This window comes from Mesocricetus auratus, unplaced genomic scaffold (genome assembly GCF_017639785.1).
Source record: "Mesocricetus auratus isolate SY011 unplaced genomic scaffold, BCM_Maur_2.0 Super-Scaffold_100006, whole genome shotgun sequence".
Classification (NCBI taxonomy): Eukaryota; Metazoa; Chordata; class Mammalia; order Rodentia; family Cricetidae; genus Mesocricetus; species Mesocricetus auratus.
Window position 1 is genome coordinate 3,965,273 of NW_024429190.1, and position 19,985 is coordinate 3,985,257.

The window sequence follows — 19,985 nt, forward strand, 5'->3', positions numbered from 1 at the left end:
TTGGCAGTTAGTACTGTGCACAACGCCCCTCAGACCTTTGTTTTACAGCCTCTGTCTGGAAGAGCTAGCTATGCCTTCTGTTGTTTCTGTTTTCCCTCTAGTTCTGCCTATTACTGGCCTTCATATATATCTGTGGGATGGCATGCCTTTGGAAACAACTGTACATAGCTGGATCTGTTGGGGCCCTTTCCATAGGGGACGCTGGGTCCTGATTGTCAGGGTGGGCCTATTTACGCTCCAAGCAGAGGCATCGGGAGCTTAGACCCTCCTGCTGGTATTAAGCCCCAATATGCCTTTTGCTTCATTGTGATACGTCTTACTAGTTTCTTCTCCTACTCCATTTCCCTTTTGGGTTTCTCAGCCTGTGGTGTTTAGTTGCTTCCCTAGAAATGGAAGTTGTCCAAGCCCAATGCCATCAGGGCCTTTTTGCTAGGACAGAAATTGAAGCTCATCCTTGAGGGGCACACTACCTGCCTTCTTCCTCTAATTCTCTAATTCTCTTTTGTGTGTGGTATTCTCTCTCTCTCTCCCTCTCTGAGGACCAACGGCCGGCCTTCTGTGTTTGCGACTTGAAGCTACTACCTCAGCACACCATCTAAACCCCTAGTTCCTAGCCTGCTGACCTCTCCCAGGCTACCCTTTCCTACAGTGGTGCCCAGAGCATGGAGAGACCTTAGAGATTCCAGAAGAGGCCTTCCGACACCCAGAGCTGGAAAAAGGTCTAGAAACTCATTCACTTAATGTTGTCTTTATGCAGTGAGCCCTAATCCACCCATTCACTGTCCTAAATGTTGAGAGTAATGAAAAAAATCAAACAAGTCCTACTCTTCACTGAGTCCCATTCTTGGGAAAGAGACTCATGTCAAACACATAAAAACAAACAAAACAACATATCCAATATGATATGGACGCATGCATACGTTTACACCCCATGTAAATGTAATTCATACACCCGTATTTATATAAATATAAAATTTGTACTCATACACATGGAAACATTTTATTTATAAACAGACACATAAACACACGCACACATACACAAAATGAAGTGGTAAGCATCATAAGGACCATCAGGACAATGAGTGTCAAACAAAATTCAAGACTTTGGACGGGAAGCAGGTGGGAACCGAGAGTAGGAGCCTGCTTTGGTACAAAGGGGCCACAGGTATCTGAGCAGAGCATGAGGATGCGCACAGATCCCAGAGGCCCTCGGGTGGGCAAGTGCTCTGAGCATTTGCGTTCGGAATGGGTCAGGCTCTACTGCAGGTGTGAAGTGGTTCACCTGTTCTGAGTGGAGCCCTGGGGCTGGCGGCCTGGCAGCCACCGCAGGACTAACATCTTGTACGAAGTCTGGTCTTCCCTCTTTCCTTAGACAGAAAGTTGGGGCTCAGAGGAATAAAGGCCTGGTCTAGCTTCTAGTTACAAAGTTCAGTACAGAATCTTGCATCTTACTGGACTTTTATTCCAATCCTAAGGACCTAGTACAGTTGCTGTATTTGTAGGACCCATAGCAACCGGGTTCGTTTCCTGTTCCCCTGGAGTCAGCTAGTGGAGTGGAGAGGTGAGGCTTGGTGGATCTGGACTTTCAGGTTGAGTTGCCCTGAGGCCTCAGTACCTGCTGCCTCTGCTGTATTTTTGCCACCAGTCCGCACGGGAATCACCACCCTAAGGTCCATTGCTATCCAGCCAACCAGGCTGGCAACCAGAAGCATCCAACCCAGCGCAGTTCTTGTTGGCACAGCAGGTCCGGCCCGCTCCCCTCCCCCGCCCTCCCCGCCTCACTGCTTCCTGATTTCTCAGGAACTTGTACCTGTACCCCAACCTGCATCTCCAATTGCGGGTGCTGTGCACCAAGAACCTCGTGGACCTCTGCTCCCTCAGCCCCTGGCAGTAGTTCTGGGGCAAACTGACAAAGGGGCTCTAGAAACTCGTCTCTCTTCCCTGCAACTCCGTTCTCGCGGGTAGCCCGCCCCCCTCGCCCCACACAGCTACAGGTGGCAGGCGTTTTCCTGCCCAACGTCCTCCTGGCAGTCGAGCCGGTGCCCAGCCCGGGGTGCGCGCCCCGCCCAGGTGCGCTTGGCGGCGGCGGGGGCGCGCGGGGAGGCGGGCGCCGGGGGAGCGGCGCGCGGGCGCGGGGCGGTGCCGCGGGGTGGGCGCGGCCGTGCCAGCTGGGCGGGGGCAAGGCGCACCTTGCTCGCACAGCCCGGGCCGGCCCAGCCGCACACCGGTCCCTCCCCGCGCCCCCGCCCGCCCGGACGCCTCGGGTCGTTGCCGTCCTCCCGGCTGTGCTCGCCAAGCCCGCGTGGGAGGACGATGGGTCAGCGCGGAAAAAGTGAATGAGGACGGCGGCGCCGCAGCCAGCGCCTCCCTCGGCCGCCGGCAGAGCCCCGCGCGGAGCCCGCCGGCTCCATGGACGCGCCGCGTGCACTGGCGGCCAAGCCCCCCACCGGGTAAGGGGCGCGGCTGGGGGGCGGGCACGGGTCTCCCCGAGGGCCTGAGGACTTGGGGCGCCCGGGTCATCGCCCGGGTAACCCGGCCTGGCCCCGGAGCGCTTTGTGGGAGTGTGCTGGTGGGGAAGCCCTTGTGTGTGGATCTGTGTGTCTGTTGGAGCCTGGAGCTGCCGCCTGCCCCTTGCGATGGTGGCCACTGCAGGCCGAGGGGACAAGGGAACTCCCGGCTGTGCCAGTCAGGTCCTGCGTGCGGGTTCTTCCAGGCACCCCCAACAGGCCCTGCGACCGGCTTGCTCGTGAGTACTAGGACTGGTGAGGCCCATGTGGCCAGGCGATCATGAGAGGTGTGTGTGTGGAAGGGACTTTATGAAGACCGTTCTTCGTGCTGGGGCCTCCCTTGTCTCTCGGGCCCCAAAAGATGAAGACCCCTTCATCGGACCAGGAAGGCAGAGCTGTCATCCCTGTCTTCCAGGGTCCTCTGATGCCCCAACCTTTGTAGTTAATTTTGCTTTTCCCACACCTTGCCGGTGGAGGTTTTCTGTCACAACCTTGCAGAAAGAGAAACTTACCTAACAAGGGGTCAAACAATCTTGCCCTTTAACTCCTCCCCAGAATCGTGCCCGTCCGTGCCCATCCCTCTCGGGACAGTTGACAACCCTTGTGGACTAGGTAGTTTTCAGAGAGTGCCATGGGGCCGACCTTTGACCTCTGCTCTCTGGATCAAATGTGCCATGAGTGTTGCCAATGGAATGACTTGGGGTGGGCCCGCACCTGCTCCCGGAATGGCCCACTTTCCACTTGAGCAACTGGGTTTTCTGAGGCAGCATTGGGGACAACAAATCGCTTTTCTTTAGTAGTTATGTCCCACTGACTCACCCTGCCCTACAGATGTTGTTGCCTGAGTGTTTATAAAACCCTTCTAAAGCAGGCCTTTATTATTTCTTAAAATCTCCTCTCTCCCGAAGAGTAAGATACATTACCTTGAAGCCAAGACATGTTAAAAAATATGTTGCCCCACTACACTTAGGTGTGGTTATATAATTTCTTTAAACGAACGAACGAACAAACAGATTATCCTTAAAGAAAATTAAGTACAGGAATACTTTTTCTTGGTAACCAGAAAACCCAAAATGACCTGGGGAGATGTAAACAGAATTGCTTTTAGATTTGTGGCTTTTCTAGATCATTGCACAAGTCTAACCAAGAGAATTGGATTATTTTATCACATTTCCTTATAAATAAATATGAAGGGAACATTTAGAAGGCCTACAAAATTTCCTAGAGTGTATGCAGGAACCAGTGAGGGCGTCTGGTAATAGTGAAACCACCTTCTTCTGCCTGATCCCTAAGCAGCCAAGAGGACACCAGGCCTGGCTTCCCTCACTTCGGGTCACAAAGGAAAATCAAGGACTTGCCCCATGGGAGTCAAAGCAGATGAGGCTTGATCGCCCTGCACTCCCTGCATATTATTTGTTTGCTTCAACCTCTTTGTCGAAGAAATGTAGATTTTTTTGGAGGGGGGCTGTCTATTATTGCCATTTTTTCACTTGTTTATACTCTGAGTAAAGGAACACCAAGAACCTATAAATATTTCAACAAGTTCAGTATAAAGTATTTTGTGTTAGAATTTGAAGAAGGAAGTGTCACTAGGATTTTGAATATTTTATATTGCTTAGTTGTATTGTTTGCCTCTCATAAAAGGTTGTAACATTTCTGAGCTTCACAATGTTAGTGGAGGCAATTAGAGTTTGTCTATCTGAAATTACTGTTTTCTTTATCTCTTGAGACTAGGCAATGTTTGCAGTGTGCTTGAGGGAAGTTTGTTTTCTATCTGATACCAAGGAGGCTAGTTATAAAATTAAACTTTGTGTAAACTATCATTTTCCCATGTGACACCAGGCAACTGATGTGATGGAGTTTGTTATTTTTGACAAGAACTCCTCAGGCATCCTTGTGCGGTGTGGACTGGTTGGAATGGGCAGGAATTTCGAATTATAAAGTGTGGATCAGTGAAGGGACAGATGGGCTGGTGAATTTAAATTCATCTCCTTAGAGAGTCACCTTTGTTAAGGGCAGAAATGCAAATTTAATTTCATTAAAGCAGTGATTGTGACAAGCGTCTGTCTGGGGAAGGCATTCTTTTAGGAAGGAGATTGTGTGTAGACTTGATGTGTTGCATATGGAATTTTAGAGCTCATTTTAAAGTGTGTGTGTGTGTGTGTGTGTGTGTGTGTGTGTGTGTGTGTGTGTGTGTGTGGCCTCGCACGTGCTGTGGAGATTAGAAGATAACCCAACCTGGGAGTCAGTTTTCTCCTCAGGTTTCGACTAGCCAGAAGTAATAGCTGGTGGAATATCTTAGAATAGAGGTTTTGGCAAATTGCCTTTTGGTGAAGTTTTAAAATATAGTTAAGCCATACTTAATGTAAGTTTGTATATCTGCGTATTGGGATCCATCTTAAAAGCTGGATGTTATAGAACTATAGGCTGAATTTTGTACTGAATACCGTGCAAATAAGGGAGAGAGTGTTTGGCATTTGGCAGGATGGTGGATATTGACTGACTTTTTTCTATAAAGAAAATGCACAGTTGTATAGAACTGGAAAATATCCATTGACATGAAATTTCAAAATTAGGTACATTTGAACAAAAGCTGAGTCACTCATACAAACTCAGTGAACTTCACAATGACGTAGCTTTACTTATTTGTCTGTATGTATTTATTTTAATAGACTTATTAAAACAAGAAATAGTTTGAAAAATTAAGTGGGTTTCTTTTGTTGATGTTGTTGTTTTTGTTGTTTTGAGATGTAGAGTCTTTCTATGTAGATTAGATTGGCCTTGAACTTGTGATCTTCCAGCCTCAAACCTCTGGGATGACAGGCTTGTATCACTAGGCCGAGGCCAAAGTAGGCAATGTGAGTCACTCTTACCTTTCAGCAGCCAACACAGTATCCAGAAAGAGGGCCTGTCCCTTTTGATGGTTATATGACCAGTCACACTCATGTTTTGTGCCAAACCATAAGTGTTTTGATAGTAAAGAAATAGTAACTAAATACCATGAGACATTTAGATTTGCTTTTGGATAATGTACTGTTAATTGTCTAGATCCTCAAGAATGAGAGTATAAGGAGTCTCTGTTACAAAACTTCAACACTAAATTCAAGCTACATTGTTAAAGATGTTACTCTGAGCTCTTCTTAATGCCATCAACCCACTTAAATAATGTTACTTTTTGTAGCCATGGCTTTTATCTTTGAGGAATTAGACAGTTACAATGTCAAATAATCACAGATCATTTCTATTACATTTGAGTAGCTGTATTCAGATGATCTAAAATGCCATGAACATTGCTTCAAAGATATTTGCAAACTTTTTGAACCACTCCTGTCTCAGGGTTATAGAATGCAGCCATCCTTTGGTTTTCTCTCATGATCTCCCATGCATGGGCATATTAGATTATTATTGGGTGGCACTGTGACCTGGAAATGTAACAATCCCCACATTTATGCAGGCTTGAATTCTCTTGGCCTCTTTAATTTGTGACTTGCAAAATGAGGCCATAACATGTGTGCACCCAATTATAGGTCTATAATTATTAAGAAAACAGTGATTATAGGATATATCTATATCCCATAATAACTGGCTTAAGATACTAAGTCTTTTGAACTTTGTGATTGAATTTGCAATTATATTTGCTTTTGCAACTGATCAAAGGTTTTAAAAACTGATCAGCAATATTTGATATCAAATAAGATTTGAAATACACAAACATGGTTTTATTTATACTTGAACCAAGAAAACACGTTCAGTAGGCAGTGTGTTTATGAGGTGCCCTTTTGGCCCCATGCACATTGAATGATGGAGTTTGTGGATTTTATGTATGATTTACTTAGTGATGTGTTTTAATCTGTGCTGCACTATAGCACGGCTCTCAAGTTGCATGACCCACTGAAAACATACTTGTCTTCTCATATCTTACTTTTCTTTATTTAAGCCATTTAATATTGATTTATATTGTTGATATAGATAGTGTATTTTTAAATGATTTTCATTTACATAAAGGAAGCATAAATTTTAGCCTTTATCCTGCCTGTGGTCTGTGGGTCTGCTGTCTCTGTCTTGCAACTGTAGTGTTAAAGGGTCTCTTACAGGTTTCCATCTGTCTCCCCTGCTCCCACCATTCTATATTTTCAACTTTTCTCTTGCTAGGGGGACCTTATGTATTCTTGACAAGGTTTCAGTCTTGTTTTATAAAGCTAAGAATAGTGATTTCTTTCAAGAGTTGTACTCATCATTCTGGATCCGCATTGGAATGCACTTTTCAGTGACAGTGGCTAGGTTTCTTCACAGTCCATCCCCAGGACCTTTCCCAAAGTTCTTTCTTTATAAGATGGCCTTTCCCCCAGCCAGCAGCACCCTGTGGTAATTTAGGATTTTAAAATCATCTATCTAGTCTCCCACAACAGGAGGTAAACAGCTCCTGGCTAGGACAGTGTCTTCCACAAGCCAAGTCCAATTAAAATAAGTTCCCTAGGCAAACATATTCTATTAAAAAAAACAAACAAGAAGCTTTAGGATCTACTGTCAAAATATGTTTTACTTGAGCTCATTTGATCAGACACATTCCCAGGTCACAGATGTTTGCACATAAATGCTCCTGTAGATCCAATTTCCACCTACACCAAACCAACTGATGCATTTTAAAGGCTCCAGCTGAGGCTGGGCATGGTGCTGTAGGCTTGCAATCTCAGCTACTTAGGAAACTGCAGTGGGAGGATTACAAGTTCAAGGCCAGTGTGAGCTACAGACTGAGTCCAGTGTCTTCTTAGGTCCCAGAGTGAGTTCAAGGCCAGCCTGAACAACATAGAGTCTTTCTCAAAGAAAAAAGCAAAAGCAAGGGTGGAAATGTAGCCTGAGATGGTCTCTTAGGATTCTCACTCAGTGGTACAACTCCCCGTCCCCACCCTCCAGAACCTAAAATCAATCAAACCCTGCATACAACAACAACAAACACTACCTTGAACTGATTTAGAGTTCAACAAGCCCTTATCCCTTTAAAGATTTCCAACGATAAGTCACCAAGCCCAGGAGTCCTGCTGCACTTCCTCCCTCCCTTCTGACCTGAGCTCCTGTCTGGTTTTGCTGCTCTAGAACCCAGTCAGGGAGCCACTGTTGCAGGGGAAGCCCCATGTTACTCCAGACACAAGGCAGCAAGGGTACCCATTCTCTCTTCTTCACCAAGAAAAGGCGGGGTTAGTGGGTACCATTGAGGTGACGGGGCCCTTTGCTTGTTACGCCTGTTCTGCTGTGGGAAGCGGAGAGAACACTGGAACAAGATTTGTGTGCTGGTGATCATGACTGCGTGTCAGTCAGCCGAACTCTCTGACCTCACATTCGGTGAGGACAGGGTGACTGAGCTCCAGCAAGGCTGCCCTGTGTGAGTGGTCAGGGTACCTGAAGGACAGAGCCTGTCACCTGTCCTGTTTTCAGTTCATTTTAAATGTAAGTTACTCTGTGTGGATTGGAGGCCTAAGGTCAGGATGTCTCTGGTGGCCACTCCAGCAACTTTCATATATCATGCCATGGTTGCACACTTTCACCCATCTCCATGCCCCGACAGCCTTCCCTTCCATCCCAGGGTGGTTCTGAGCAGCCCTTAGGCCACGCTGACTTTCCATCCAAGGCCTCCAGTGACGTACAAAAGTTAGTTCACTGGCATTTCTCCTGGCATCTCATCTCCAGGCTTTCTCCTGTAGGAATTGTGATTTTAGTGCGCTTGTCTCCTTCCCACTGAGTTCAGAGCTACTCAGTGGCAGGCACCATCCTCTGTGTTAGTGTCATCTGTGTGTGGCATGGGAGACAGCTGTCATCCAGTAAAGCAGCTCTGCTTCCCGTTTGTGGCTGGAAAGACAGTCTTAGAACTCATGGGGTCCTAGTGTCATATGATTCAGTGTGTTCCCAGAATGTGTCACAGGCCTCTTTTTCTGTTTTTTAAAAAATGACCTTTTCTTAAATTTCACATACCTTTGTTTCTGCCAGACTGTGTGTGAACAGACAGATCAGGGGGCACTGAAGCCTCTCTGCTCTGTGATGTTCACCAGCGATGTGGCCCTGTTCTTGAGAGGTGTCAGGTGCCTTATTGAGGAACAAGGAGCGATGGTGGCTTTGGGAGAATGCTTCCTTACTAGCTGATTTTCCAGTGAGTGGTCCCAGTGTACCACAAAGCCCCTCCTTGCCTTGCTGTTTCGCCATGGCCAGCATGCAGTTGCCCATGTTCTAGCCCCAGAGAGGAGCAGGATGCGAAAGCACCTGCCCTTTTCCTTGTGATATGGTTGTACATATCTCTTTTATACATGTGGCCTTGGCCCAATTCCCACCATACAGTCACTAAGGGCATAGTGGGACACAGTCCCTGACACAGTGGTGTAGTGAGGGATAGGAGGAGATTTTCACAGTAGACCGATGGGGAGCAGGTGATCTCAGTGTATATGTGACTTTCCTCCTTCCTACCGGGGGCCTCAGAAGCCAACTGTCAGGGGCTGTGTCCAGATGGCCTCTAGCCTGTGCTAGAAATGTACCCTCATTTTTCTCAGCTTATAACTGGCAGGAGATGGGTCTGAGCTTCACAGACTGGCTATGTATTGGCCCAGTTCAGGCTTCTTGGAACTGGTGTTTCTGATTCTAGTCTCCACGTCAGTCCTGAGTGTGGAGAAAATGCAGACCCTTCACCCCTGCCATCTCTGTAGGACAGTGTAGACCCAGAGCACAATAGTTCCCCGTCCATCCCCTGGAAGAAGTGACATTTAGACAGTCACCCAAAAGGATGGAAGTAACCAAGCCTTTCTCTCTGTCAGATGTCAGGGGACAGGATGCTATGACTTTTACGATTCCCACCTTCCTTATTCAAGTCATAGAAACTCCTTATTGTTCATGCTGTACAGCAGTCTAAAACCAAGCAGATTGGGAAGAGAATTCCCTAGCCAAAACCATAGAATGTCTGTGTCTGGGAAAGCTGGGGAGCACCTTGCCTTCTTCCTTACAGAAGGCAAGTTGAGCAAAGAATACCTGTTCTCCAGTGACGAGGGGGTGTCTACAGAGTTCATCATCTTAAATACCGTGTGTGGCTGCAAGAGTCAGAACTGAAACTGAGACGAACCCTGTGCACTGATTTTGCAATTATGAGTACATAGTCTGAGCAATTAAATACTTAAATAGCTTCCTCAATCGCTCCTGGCAGTGTTTCCCCATACTTAATGGTTTGGGAGTTGTTTAAAAATAGACTTGGGTGGGAGTGATAATTCAGAGACATGAACACACCACACTTCTGTTCAGGTGATAGAACCTTGATAATTAAGAACAAAATTCACTAATGTTCATTAAACAAATGGTTAGCTTGCAAAAGGAGGGTGTTTTGTAGGCAGAATATAGACATTGGATACTGCAAATAACTCCTTGTCAAGGTCCCCATCTGTCTGATCACCCATCTTGCTGCTGATAATTTTTGTGTTAACTTGGTTTTAAGGTAGAAGTAAAACCTTGTCTGTCCTACTCAGTACCCAAGTCACTTATTACTTATTATGCTGTATTGGTTAGTTTTGCTCTAATAGCATCGTTTGTGTGGAGAATGAATTAGATATCTCCTTCAGCCCTTAACAAATCATATGGCTTATTTTTCAGTTTTTCTCTGAATTCCCATCCTTAGCTACTTCTCAGATGTTTTTGATGTTTGGGAGTGATTCATTTTCAAAGAAAATGCTCCAAATGAAGTTCATGTGCAAATTTCACACCGTGAAGAGCCGTAGCAAGAGGCTGAAATGATGGCTCACTGGGTAACATGCTCACTATGCAGGCATGAGAACCTGAATTCAGAATTCCCAGTGCCTAAGCAAAGGCTGGGTGTGGTGGCGCAGGTCTGCAAACTGTGGTAACAGGGACAGAGACAGGCTGATCCCTGGGGGTTAATGCCATGTCGGTCTAGCAGCCAGACTCTAGCCGAAACATTGGGCTACCGACTCAGTGAGACACCCTGACAAGTCATCATGGGGAGTGATGGCTGAAGACAGCTCACATGAATCTCCGGCTTCCACACACACAATGGCGCTCACATAGACGAGCATGCTTGCACACACACACACACACACACACACACACACACACACACAAAACGTGGCAGTAATGAAATCTAGTGTGTAAAGTAGACTAATTGACTAATTTGAGTTGAAAGCAACACTTCAGTTTGAGAAATTTTCTTATAATTTTTCAGTTTGCCTAAAATTGTACAGTTTTGGAAAGATGGTCTTTTTGGGTTATAGTTTTTGTTGTTTTAAGGCGGAGATTGGAAGTGTTCACAGGTGTTACTTATCGGTGGTGTGCTCTAGGTCGTGTTGAGTCTTTGAATGCTCTGTGAGGTTTAACTCTTCCAGGCTATCCCCTCTATCAGGAAGACAATACTGGTTTTCGCCTGTTTTTCCAGCCTGGCATGTAGGCCCCTACTCCTCATGCCTTGTTATATTGCTACACCAACTGGAAACACAGAACTGAGGCTCTCAAGCCCCCTCTGCTTGGGCCTCTTCTGCTTCCCGCAGGATGATGTGACCCCCATGGAATGCTGCAGCTTCTCATCAGCCTTTCGATACAGAAACAGTCTACCCCCAGCATCTGCATGAAGCCTATTCATATCTGTCACCTGGCAGATGCATTAGTCCTGCCGCATTTCTAGGAAGCACATGCCTTGAGACTCTTTCATGGGACTTAATGCCATGTGTGGTGGGAAAGGACCCCACTCAGAAGTTGGATGGATGCGGTAACAGCATGGCTGAATTAATGAAAGCTGGGCTCAGATTCTGCCTCCCATCTAGCAAGTGCCTCTGCCTTGATCCTGGCTAATGAATTAATAAACATGAAAAGCCGTCCTTTGTACTGATGTGACTCGGCTCTCTGTGTCTTGTGTCGATACATTAGATAGAGGTACAGAATTCTGCTTTGTTTAGTAAATGCAATTCCTTCATTATAGAAGCTTGGAGAACCTAAACTTGTTAGTTATGTTGTCTTGTATATAACTTCAGGCAACCCTCAGTGAGGGCTGGATGATTCTTTAACTGTCCCTTTGTTGTTGGTAAGTGGGTTTCACTGGCAAAGAGTGTACTTGGCACTTGTAGGACTGGTGTCCTGCAGGGGCATGCTAAAAGGGGGAAGGATTGTGAGTGACATTTAGTATGGCTCTTCCTGGGGTATTGTGCCTGGTATTGCATGCATTCCTACAGTTAAGTGATTCTTGTTTTTATTAGTCAGTTTCTTATTAATGTGATATTTAACTTACCAGGAGGAAAGATTTCTTGTGGCTTTAACCATTGTCCCTTGTTCCTCTTGCCTTTGGACCAGTGGGCAGGACATCTTGGTAGGCAGTGTAGTTGAGGAAGCTGCTCAGGTCGTATTGGCTGGGAAGCAGACACACAAAGTGCAGGGTTCCCAGTGATACAGCTTCCTCCATCTGAGGCCATGCCACAGAAACCTGAGTCTAAGACCAAGCCACTGAAATACCAGGTGGTTTGGGGCTCTCCAAACCCAAGCATTACATTGCACACGAAGAGACACAGAGGTGGAAAACCATTCCTTCTTCATGGCTAATGCGTTTTGCACCGAGTGGGAATTGTTTTTGTGTTGAGTCTCCTTTTGTATTACATTCTTAGCCTTGTGGGGAGGGGGGGGAAGGTCCCGGCGCGTGGAACATCCATCGTCCTACTTCTTCCAAGTAGGACTCGTTTATTGTGATGATGTTGGATGGATGGACCCGAGCAGAACCCTTGTTTCTGTTTTAACCAGTCGTTACAGATGACTCAGGTGACGGAGGAAGACTGTACCCTCACTCTGTTTTAACTGTCGGTCTGTGGGGAGCACTGCTCCTTAGACAAGACGTCTGAGCAGCAACCTTAGAGGACAATTGTCTGCTTGAGATGTTTTCTTGGCACTGACCTATTAAAACTATGTAGGTTTCTTATATCAGTGATGAAGGTTTAACATGGAGCTTAGTGGGAAGTGATGAGCTGTTTGACTTTAAACTGTGTTGGCCTTCCTAATAAACTCCTTTGTCCTGAGAGGAGGGCTACACACTCATTTGCTTACATGACAAGGCAGTGTTTCTGTAATGAAAAAGATTTATGGGCTTGGAAATAAGTGGGTTTTGTTTTGTTTTAAAAATGTCTTCGTGTTATATGGTTTTTTAAAAAATATTTTCCCAGCAGTCCCTGTTACTTTTGTTAGCGATGCATGGGATAAGGCTTTGTGGGTGCTTTCTGGCTTTGGGATGGTGGGGCATGTTGAACTGCAGGTCTTGTGGGGTGGCAAAGTAAGATCTTCCAAACCATCCTCTGCCACTGAGTCAAGAGTAACTTGAAGCTGTTGGCTAGTTTCCTTGTCCCCCAGGGTTCTATTGATTTTCTGGAATTACATGGATTACAGAAGTTTTAAAAATGTTTTAAAATTTTATTTATTATTATGTGTGTTTGTGTGTGTATGTATGTGTGTATGTGTGTGTGCACAGATGTGCAGGTGTGTGTGTGCGTGCCTGTGCATGCATGTGTGTGTGTGTCTGTGTGTGTGTGTGTCTGTGTGTGTGTGTCTGTGCTACAGTGCATGTAGAAGTAAGAAGACTTTCAGGAGTTGCTTCTTTCCTTCAGCTGTGAGACTGGGGACTCAAACTTTGGCCACCCCATCTGTGTGGCCATTGCTTTACCTCTGAACCATCTTGCTGGCCCTGGGTTGTAGAAGTCATGAGATAATTTGACAAGGAGTTAAAGGATCCAGTGGAGTGCCTGCCATATGGTGGTTCCTCCCCACCACCCCTCTTTTCTACCAGCAAGCCGCCGGGCTAAACAAAGGAACAGACGCTAGGTACTGGCATGGCACACTATCCCAGAGCATGTCTGTAAGGAGACTTTCACTACATTTCCTATTGTTTTTACACAGTAGAGACACAGCCAATGCTACTGTAACAGGAAACTGAGAGCTGAGGATAGTATTCAGAAGGGTCTGCTGCTCTCACACGGGAAAAGAGCAGTCGGGATGCGATAAAGATCAGATCTTGTGTTCATGGGTTGCTCTTGTGCAGATGTTATGCACACAGCATTGTATATGGGTCAAATGGACTGAGCTTCTGGGGACGTTCTGGGGTGGACAGGACAGGAAAGACTGGGGACTGATGGAGAAGCTCTCCAGACCCGTTTGTCTCTCTTGAGGAGTTTTGTTATCATTTCTGAGAGGGATGCACCTTGTATCAGTTTGGTTACCCTGGCTGGGGACTCGGTGCCCTGTTCCTAAATAGAAGTGTCTGTTCCGTGTTTCTTGTACTTCTGTTTCCCTAGCTGTTGTTTAATGCCATGACAATAAGGTCAGGTCTCATCTGGGATGAAGGGATGGCTGACCTTGACAAGTCGTAACCATCCTATACCCAATGACAATGGGTGTGGATGGGCATCTCTGAGCTTAGCGTCTGTGTAACACAGTCTACAGTAATGTTAGCAAAGGAAGGAACAAGTACCTCGTGTTAGTAAAGTGCTGCACATGGGGACAAGCCATTCCAAGGGATACTTGCCTGTGTCCTGTTGGGAGTGGACCAATAGTCAAGCTAAACTGAACAGCATATCTGTTCTTGTCATGTGTCACATCTAAGGGTCATTAAGAGGTTGCCCTGCCTTTTTTCTGAGGCTCCACTGCCCAGATGGGCAAGGTGCCCTCTGCCACCAGTGATGGTGCCACCTTGATACCGTATGGTGACTTGATGTATGATTCTACATAGTGAACTTTTCTTTTCTCACTCAATTACATTTATGTCCTCAGAGTTTATAAGGGGTAAAAAGCATTTATCCATATCTTTGTCCTCTGCAAATGAGTATCAGAGCATTACTCTGAAATTATAGGGTTTTGGATTAACTCTGTAGGAAGACTTAGAAAAGCATTAGTCTACTATAGTATTTTAACCATCCTATTTTATAGAATATAGGCTACATGTCAGTGATGGATGCAATAGCTCATTTCAGAATGCAGGCCTGTGAATAGTATATCTTAGCATAGTTTTAGCATTACATTGGAAACACTGAACTAGTGTTTTCATATGTGCCAAAACCTGGTTCCCCTGCTGCCTGGCTGGTGTCTGTGTCAGGCTCTAATAATCGTGCTTGGTGTTGTGTGTGATGCCCCTTTGTAAAAATAGATGCCAACTGGCAGTGGAGTTAGTCATCAAGAGGTGGGACGAGCCCACATTTGGGCCCTATATATAGTTTGAAAGCATGATTGTCAACACATTTGTGATAACTCTAGGGGGAGAAATGGTTTTTATCAGTTTACACAGCAGTAGAATGTGGCTATGGCTTGAAAGTGTCCTCTAACCTTTATAGGTTGGAAATGCAAAATTCACAAATTCATATCTTAGTGCAGCGGTATTTGGGAGGTAACTGGAATTTAAGATTGAGGCGGAGTGGGGACCCCATGCTTGCATTAGTGGCTTCTCAGAAAAGGTAGCAAGAGCCCAGTTAGCCCACAAGCTTTGCTTTATTGAACAACAGTTCAGGGCACAGCTGTATCAGATACTAACAAAGTACAGGTGCCAGGCTTTGGACTCCCCTGTCTGCAGAAGCGTGGTGCAAGGGAATCTCTGCTCTTTGTAAGTTTTCTAATCTGTGACATTCGGTTACAACAGGAGAAATGTCCGAGAGTGGAGCCTCTTGTCAGGGTTAGGCATGGATAATGTGCTGGAGGCTCTGAGGAAAATCCAGAGTGTGAGGTGGAAGCAGGGAGATCAGGGAGGAGCAGTGAGCACTCACTCAGGTCGTTGGAAGGCAGGTGATCTGGGAGGAGGGCGGGGTTTATGTAGGCAGTGCTTGGTCCTTGACGTGGTTGGCTTGGAGTTTATCCCAGTTCATTCTTTCACTCCGCTGAAAAGGTATCCATCCCGCTTAACCAGTGCTACTGCTACACACAGGTGGCAGTGATGGGGTAAGGGCCAGAGACCAGAGTGTGAGTGTATACTGTTTCTAGTACACTGTGCAGCCTGCTCTTTGAGAAGTGGTGGTGCCTGACACTTGAAGCAAGCGTGAGCACGTGTGTGAATGAAGCAAGCAGGAATGGAAGCCAGTAAGCTTCTGTTCAGAGATGTGCCAAGTGAGCTACTCACATTTGGTCTGTGAGCTCATCCGTCCACAGTGAGATGAGCATGACTTTGAGAGTGAACCCACCCTCCAAGAAGTTCAAGACCTTGTGGAGACACCCAGGCACACCACTAGGGAAGAGGCTTCCATGAGAAGGATTTCGGTTTTCTAGACCCAGAGCCCACCACCTGAATCACTGAGCACTTTTCTTGGATTTTGTCAGTCATCTGTTGCAGTAGATCTGTATGGCAGACCATTACACTCGCCATTTTGGAGCTGAACATACTGAATCCAGAGAGACTGGACAGCTGGCATACAGTAACCTGGAAACACTGCCTCCCTAGGTAGCATTCCCATTGTTAATACCACCTGTCCTCTGAGCAGGATCACCAGCCTCTGCTGGCTCCAAGGCCATAGGACCCATCCTGATTTGCAATGACTGGGGATGCTACAGGTGTGTTCCCCAGGAACCAATGCTGGTGTGCTGGGTTTTATTAATTCTGCAGGGGTTTCAAGCTTATGACTTTGGGAAGAAATAGGAACAGATATGGAAAGATGAGGAAAGCCTAGATTACTTTGGTCTCTGATGATTATTCTTTTTGGTTCCCCAGCTAAGTTACAGCAAAGTATCTTCTTTCCTATTTCTTGGCTTTTAAAAATGTTTTTGTATACAATATATTTTGATCACATTTTTCCTCTACCCCAAGCTTTGTGCCTACTTTACCTTAGCCATGTTGGGATTTCGTCTGGCTTGAACTTAAGCAGGTCTTATACATGCTGTCACAGTCTGAGTTCATACGTGCATCAGCGCAGCACTGTGGGGGTATGGAAGATGTGTCCTTGCAGAATGTAGTGCCTTCTAGGAAGCAGAATGTAGTGCCTTCTTAACAATATCATACTTCTAGGAAGCCAGGCCGTGGGGACTGACTTAAATTGCGCAGCTACATTGCTGAGTTTTTCAGTGTCTTAAGAGTGCTTAGTCCTGTGAGGGGTGTGCTTAGTTGTGTGTGTACACCACAGGAGGTTGTTTCGGCCGGTCTTTGAGAGGGTGTGTTATATAAGTGTGTGGCCCGAGGAAAGAGCGGAATAAGACTGAATGCTCTTCAGCAGTCAGCAGTGCCTGGCTCTAGCTGTTTTTTTTTTTTTTTTTTTTTTTTTTTGGTCACACCATTTGTACCAGAAGGGTCTCTATTTCAGATGGTTATTTCTGACTACAGGAACTCTGACTGGTGGGAAGAGTCTTGGAGGGGAGTGTTTCGGGGTCAGTGGGGAGATCTGAAATGACAGAAAGGAGTCATTGTACTGGAATGAGTTGATGGAACTGGGGCATTAGAATCTATTGCATTCTACACAAGCAAGCCTAGGCCCAGCTTGCTTACAGGTGTGTATTGTCTGGGGTCTTGCCTGCTGTACAGAATGCTGTCTGTTGATGTTGTTATTTAGGTCATTACTATTGTTTCTGTGGTCTATATAATGATACGGGATACATTTCACTTGAATTCCATGAAGCTCATGACTGTTCAGGAAGGCATTTCATTCTCTGCTTTCCAGATGGAGAATGGCCAATGTACTGATTGAAAACAGTGAAGTAAGCCAGGCATTATGATTCACATCTGTTATTTCAGTACTGGGGAGGCTGAGGCAGAAGATCTTTGAGTTCAAAGCCAGACTAGCCTACATACTGAGCCTCCAGGGCAGTGTGGACTACAGAGGAAGATCCTGTCTCCAAACCAACAAGCATCCAGTAAGTCGAGAGTGATGAAGGAGCCCACCTTGCTCAGGCATCTGCCTTTGGGCTGGACTGTGAAGCACCAGGGACTGACTCTGTGTAGATGGTTGTTGCTTACTGTGATGAAATCACGTCTAGTACAAAACAAAGTGACTGGATTTGAGAGTACATATAGTAATGATCTATTACTTAGTATCACTGTCCCAGAACTGTGCAACTGGCATCAGGAAGAGCTTTTTCAAATGTGGTATAAGCTCCCTTGTTGGAGCAGCTACGTTTAGTTATCCATATGAAATAGCTAGGAGACTGCTCCATCTCTGCTGTCAGTGGGATGCCTCAACTCTTTGCCATGAGGTCATCTTTTTCTGTGTGCTTGGGTGTCCTCACAGCCTGGGATAACGAAGGAGGACGCGCTGTAAGAAGTCATATGTGATAGCTCTGAATTCTGTTGGTTAGAAACAAATCACTAAGTCCAAACGATGCGGGGGAGAAGGGTGGTTGGAACGATTACTATAAAACGTGTGTATGGGAATTTCCATGGAGCAATCAGCTGGATTGCCATTTCTCAAAGCAACTCTGTCACAACCCTTTTGAGGATCCATTAATAACATCCATCAGGGGGCCAAAGAGGATACCTTTATAATCACATCCCACTTGAGGAGGGACTGACACAAGGCGTTCTGATAGTTGTATTTTCTATGTGCAGAGAACCGCACGTGGTAATTTTCTTTACATGAGTATGTATTGTTGTTTACGTAAACATTCTCAAAATGGTGAAAGTTTTCCTACTGTTAATAACAAAGGACAACAGATACTGAAAAGTGACCAGGTGTCTTAGTTTGAGATAGTTTACTTACAGTTGTTATCCTCATGTAGTTCCTAATAATATCCATTTTGCTGTAACTTTTAATGACTTTCACCTACTTCATCCCTATTGCTTAAGCAAAAGGCAGTTGGGCCCAGATTTCAGGCCGGCTGTATGAGCTCAGCGCTCTCTGAATAGGCAGCAGTATGAAGTGGGTGTAAAACCTTTGCAGCTCTGTGTTGTGTTAAAAAGAAAAGCAAAAACAAACAAACCAAAATTCGGATAAATACAAACAACCAAAAAGGCAAAGGAAGTGAAGACAGGCTTTGAAAACTTTGGGGCAGCAGTATTATGGATTGAACCCAAGGTCTCAGACATGGCAAGAGCACCGTGGAGTTACATTCCTGTGCTGGTTGGTTTTTGGTCAGCTTGACACTAACTAGAGATATCTTTGAAGAGCAACCTCAGGTGAGAAAATCGTTTATTAGATTGCCTATAGGCAAGCCGCAGGGCATATTCCTGGTTAGAGACTGATGGGAGAGGACTAGGCAAGCCGTAGGGAGGGGCCCAGCCTGCTGCGAATGGTGCCCTCCCTAGGCAGGTGGTCCTGAGTGCATAAGAAAGTGAGTGAGCAAGCCGTGAGGAACCAGTGCTCTTCATGGCCTTGCATCAGTTCCTGCCTCAAGTTCCCAGCCCTCTCCTCCCTGGAGGATGGGCCACAAGCAGTAAGATGAAATAAACCCCTTTTACTTGGCGTGGTTTTGGACATGGTGATTCATTGCAGCAATAGAATCCTTAAATTTGTTTGAATTGGGATTATTCGATCAGGCATCTTACATCTTAATATAAAATTTAAATATCAGTCATGTCTGATTGTCTTTGTTTTAGTATGTATGTGTGATTGCAGTTTTTTTTTTGGTCATGTTTCTTTGTATATTGTGAAGGCTTAATAAATAACAAAAAAAAAGGAAAGAAGAGAAAAAACAAAAAAATAGAAAGGTTAGATGTTGGTGGCACACACCTTTAATCCCAGCACTCGGGAGGCAGAGTCAGGTGGATCTCTGTGAGTTCGAGGCCAGCCTGGTTTACAGAGAGAGTTCCAGGACAGCCTCCAGAAAAATACAAAGATTAAAAAAAAAGAAGAAATGAAGTGATCCATTTTAACTAATGTTTACTATTTACAAAACTATTTAGTAATTGTATCATGATTATTTTTAAAGTAATTCATCTATATGTTGCACTTGGTGTGTTCTTACCCTGACTAAGCCCATAATACAGAAGTGAGAGAAGAATCTCTAAATTATGACCAGGACTGTAAGCTGGGTGAGTACAAAGGACTTCAGGAACACTTGTGGTTAAAGGACCGATTAGTTCTGCTTAGCATAAGGCCCAGATACACCCAGTTTATTTTTGTGAAAGAAAGGCCATCTCACAAACGTTGACGTGTGCTTCATCACCTTAGTCACGGTGTAAAGTGTTTTTATTGCAGCCGGAAATTCCGGTACGTACCTCTGCTGTCCCTGCCCCCCCCCCATTGCTCAGTCTGGAGCTGCTGTCAGTCCATATGTGAGTGTACATGTGTGACACTGTACATAGCAATGCACCGTCTCTGTAATGTCCTTTTATTGACCATAATGGTTTTGGTATTTACTCTCATGTGGTGCTTCTAGGCTTCACGCTCTGTATTGATAGGCACTGATCCGTGCCCTGACTTGCAACAGTTTGTCTAACCGTTCTCCGGTTGACAGACGTTTGGATGATTTCCAGGTTTCCTGTTGTAGGTAAAACTACTGTGACCATTCCCATGCAGGCTTTATGTGATACATATTCCCTTCCTTTTGGGTGAATATTTGGAAGAG

General features: G+C 45.6%; 1 protein-coding gene across 6 annotated transcripts in view; it reads left to right on the forward strand.

Annotated features, from left to right (window-relative positions):
* Positions 1 to 2,218: 2,218 nt before the first annotated feature.
* The window catches only part of Cobl (cordon-bleu WH2 repeat protein), a 228,969-nt gene continuing 211,202 nt past the window's right edge, over positions 2,219 to 19,985 (forward strand). For 3 of the 6 annotated variants that reach the window (XM_013122711.3, XM_013122714.3, XM_013122712.3), the window contains exon 1: positions 2,219 to 2,450. In XM_013122711.3, coding sequence (XP_012978165.1) covers positions 2,410 to 2,450 — 41 coding nt within the window. In that variant the 5' untranslated portion in view covers positions 2,219 to 2,409. The remainder of the gene's footprint in view (positions 2,451 to 19,985) is intronic. The other 3 variants (XM_005082975.4, XM_013122713.3, XM_013122715.3) reach the window with 1 other exon arrangement.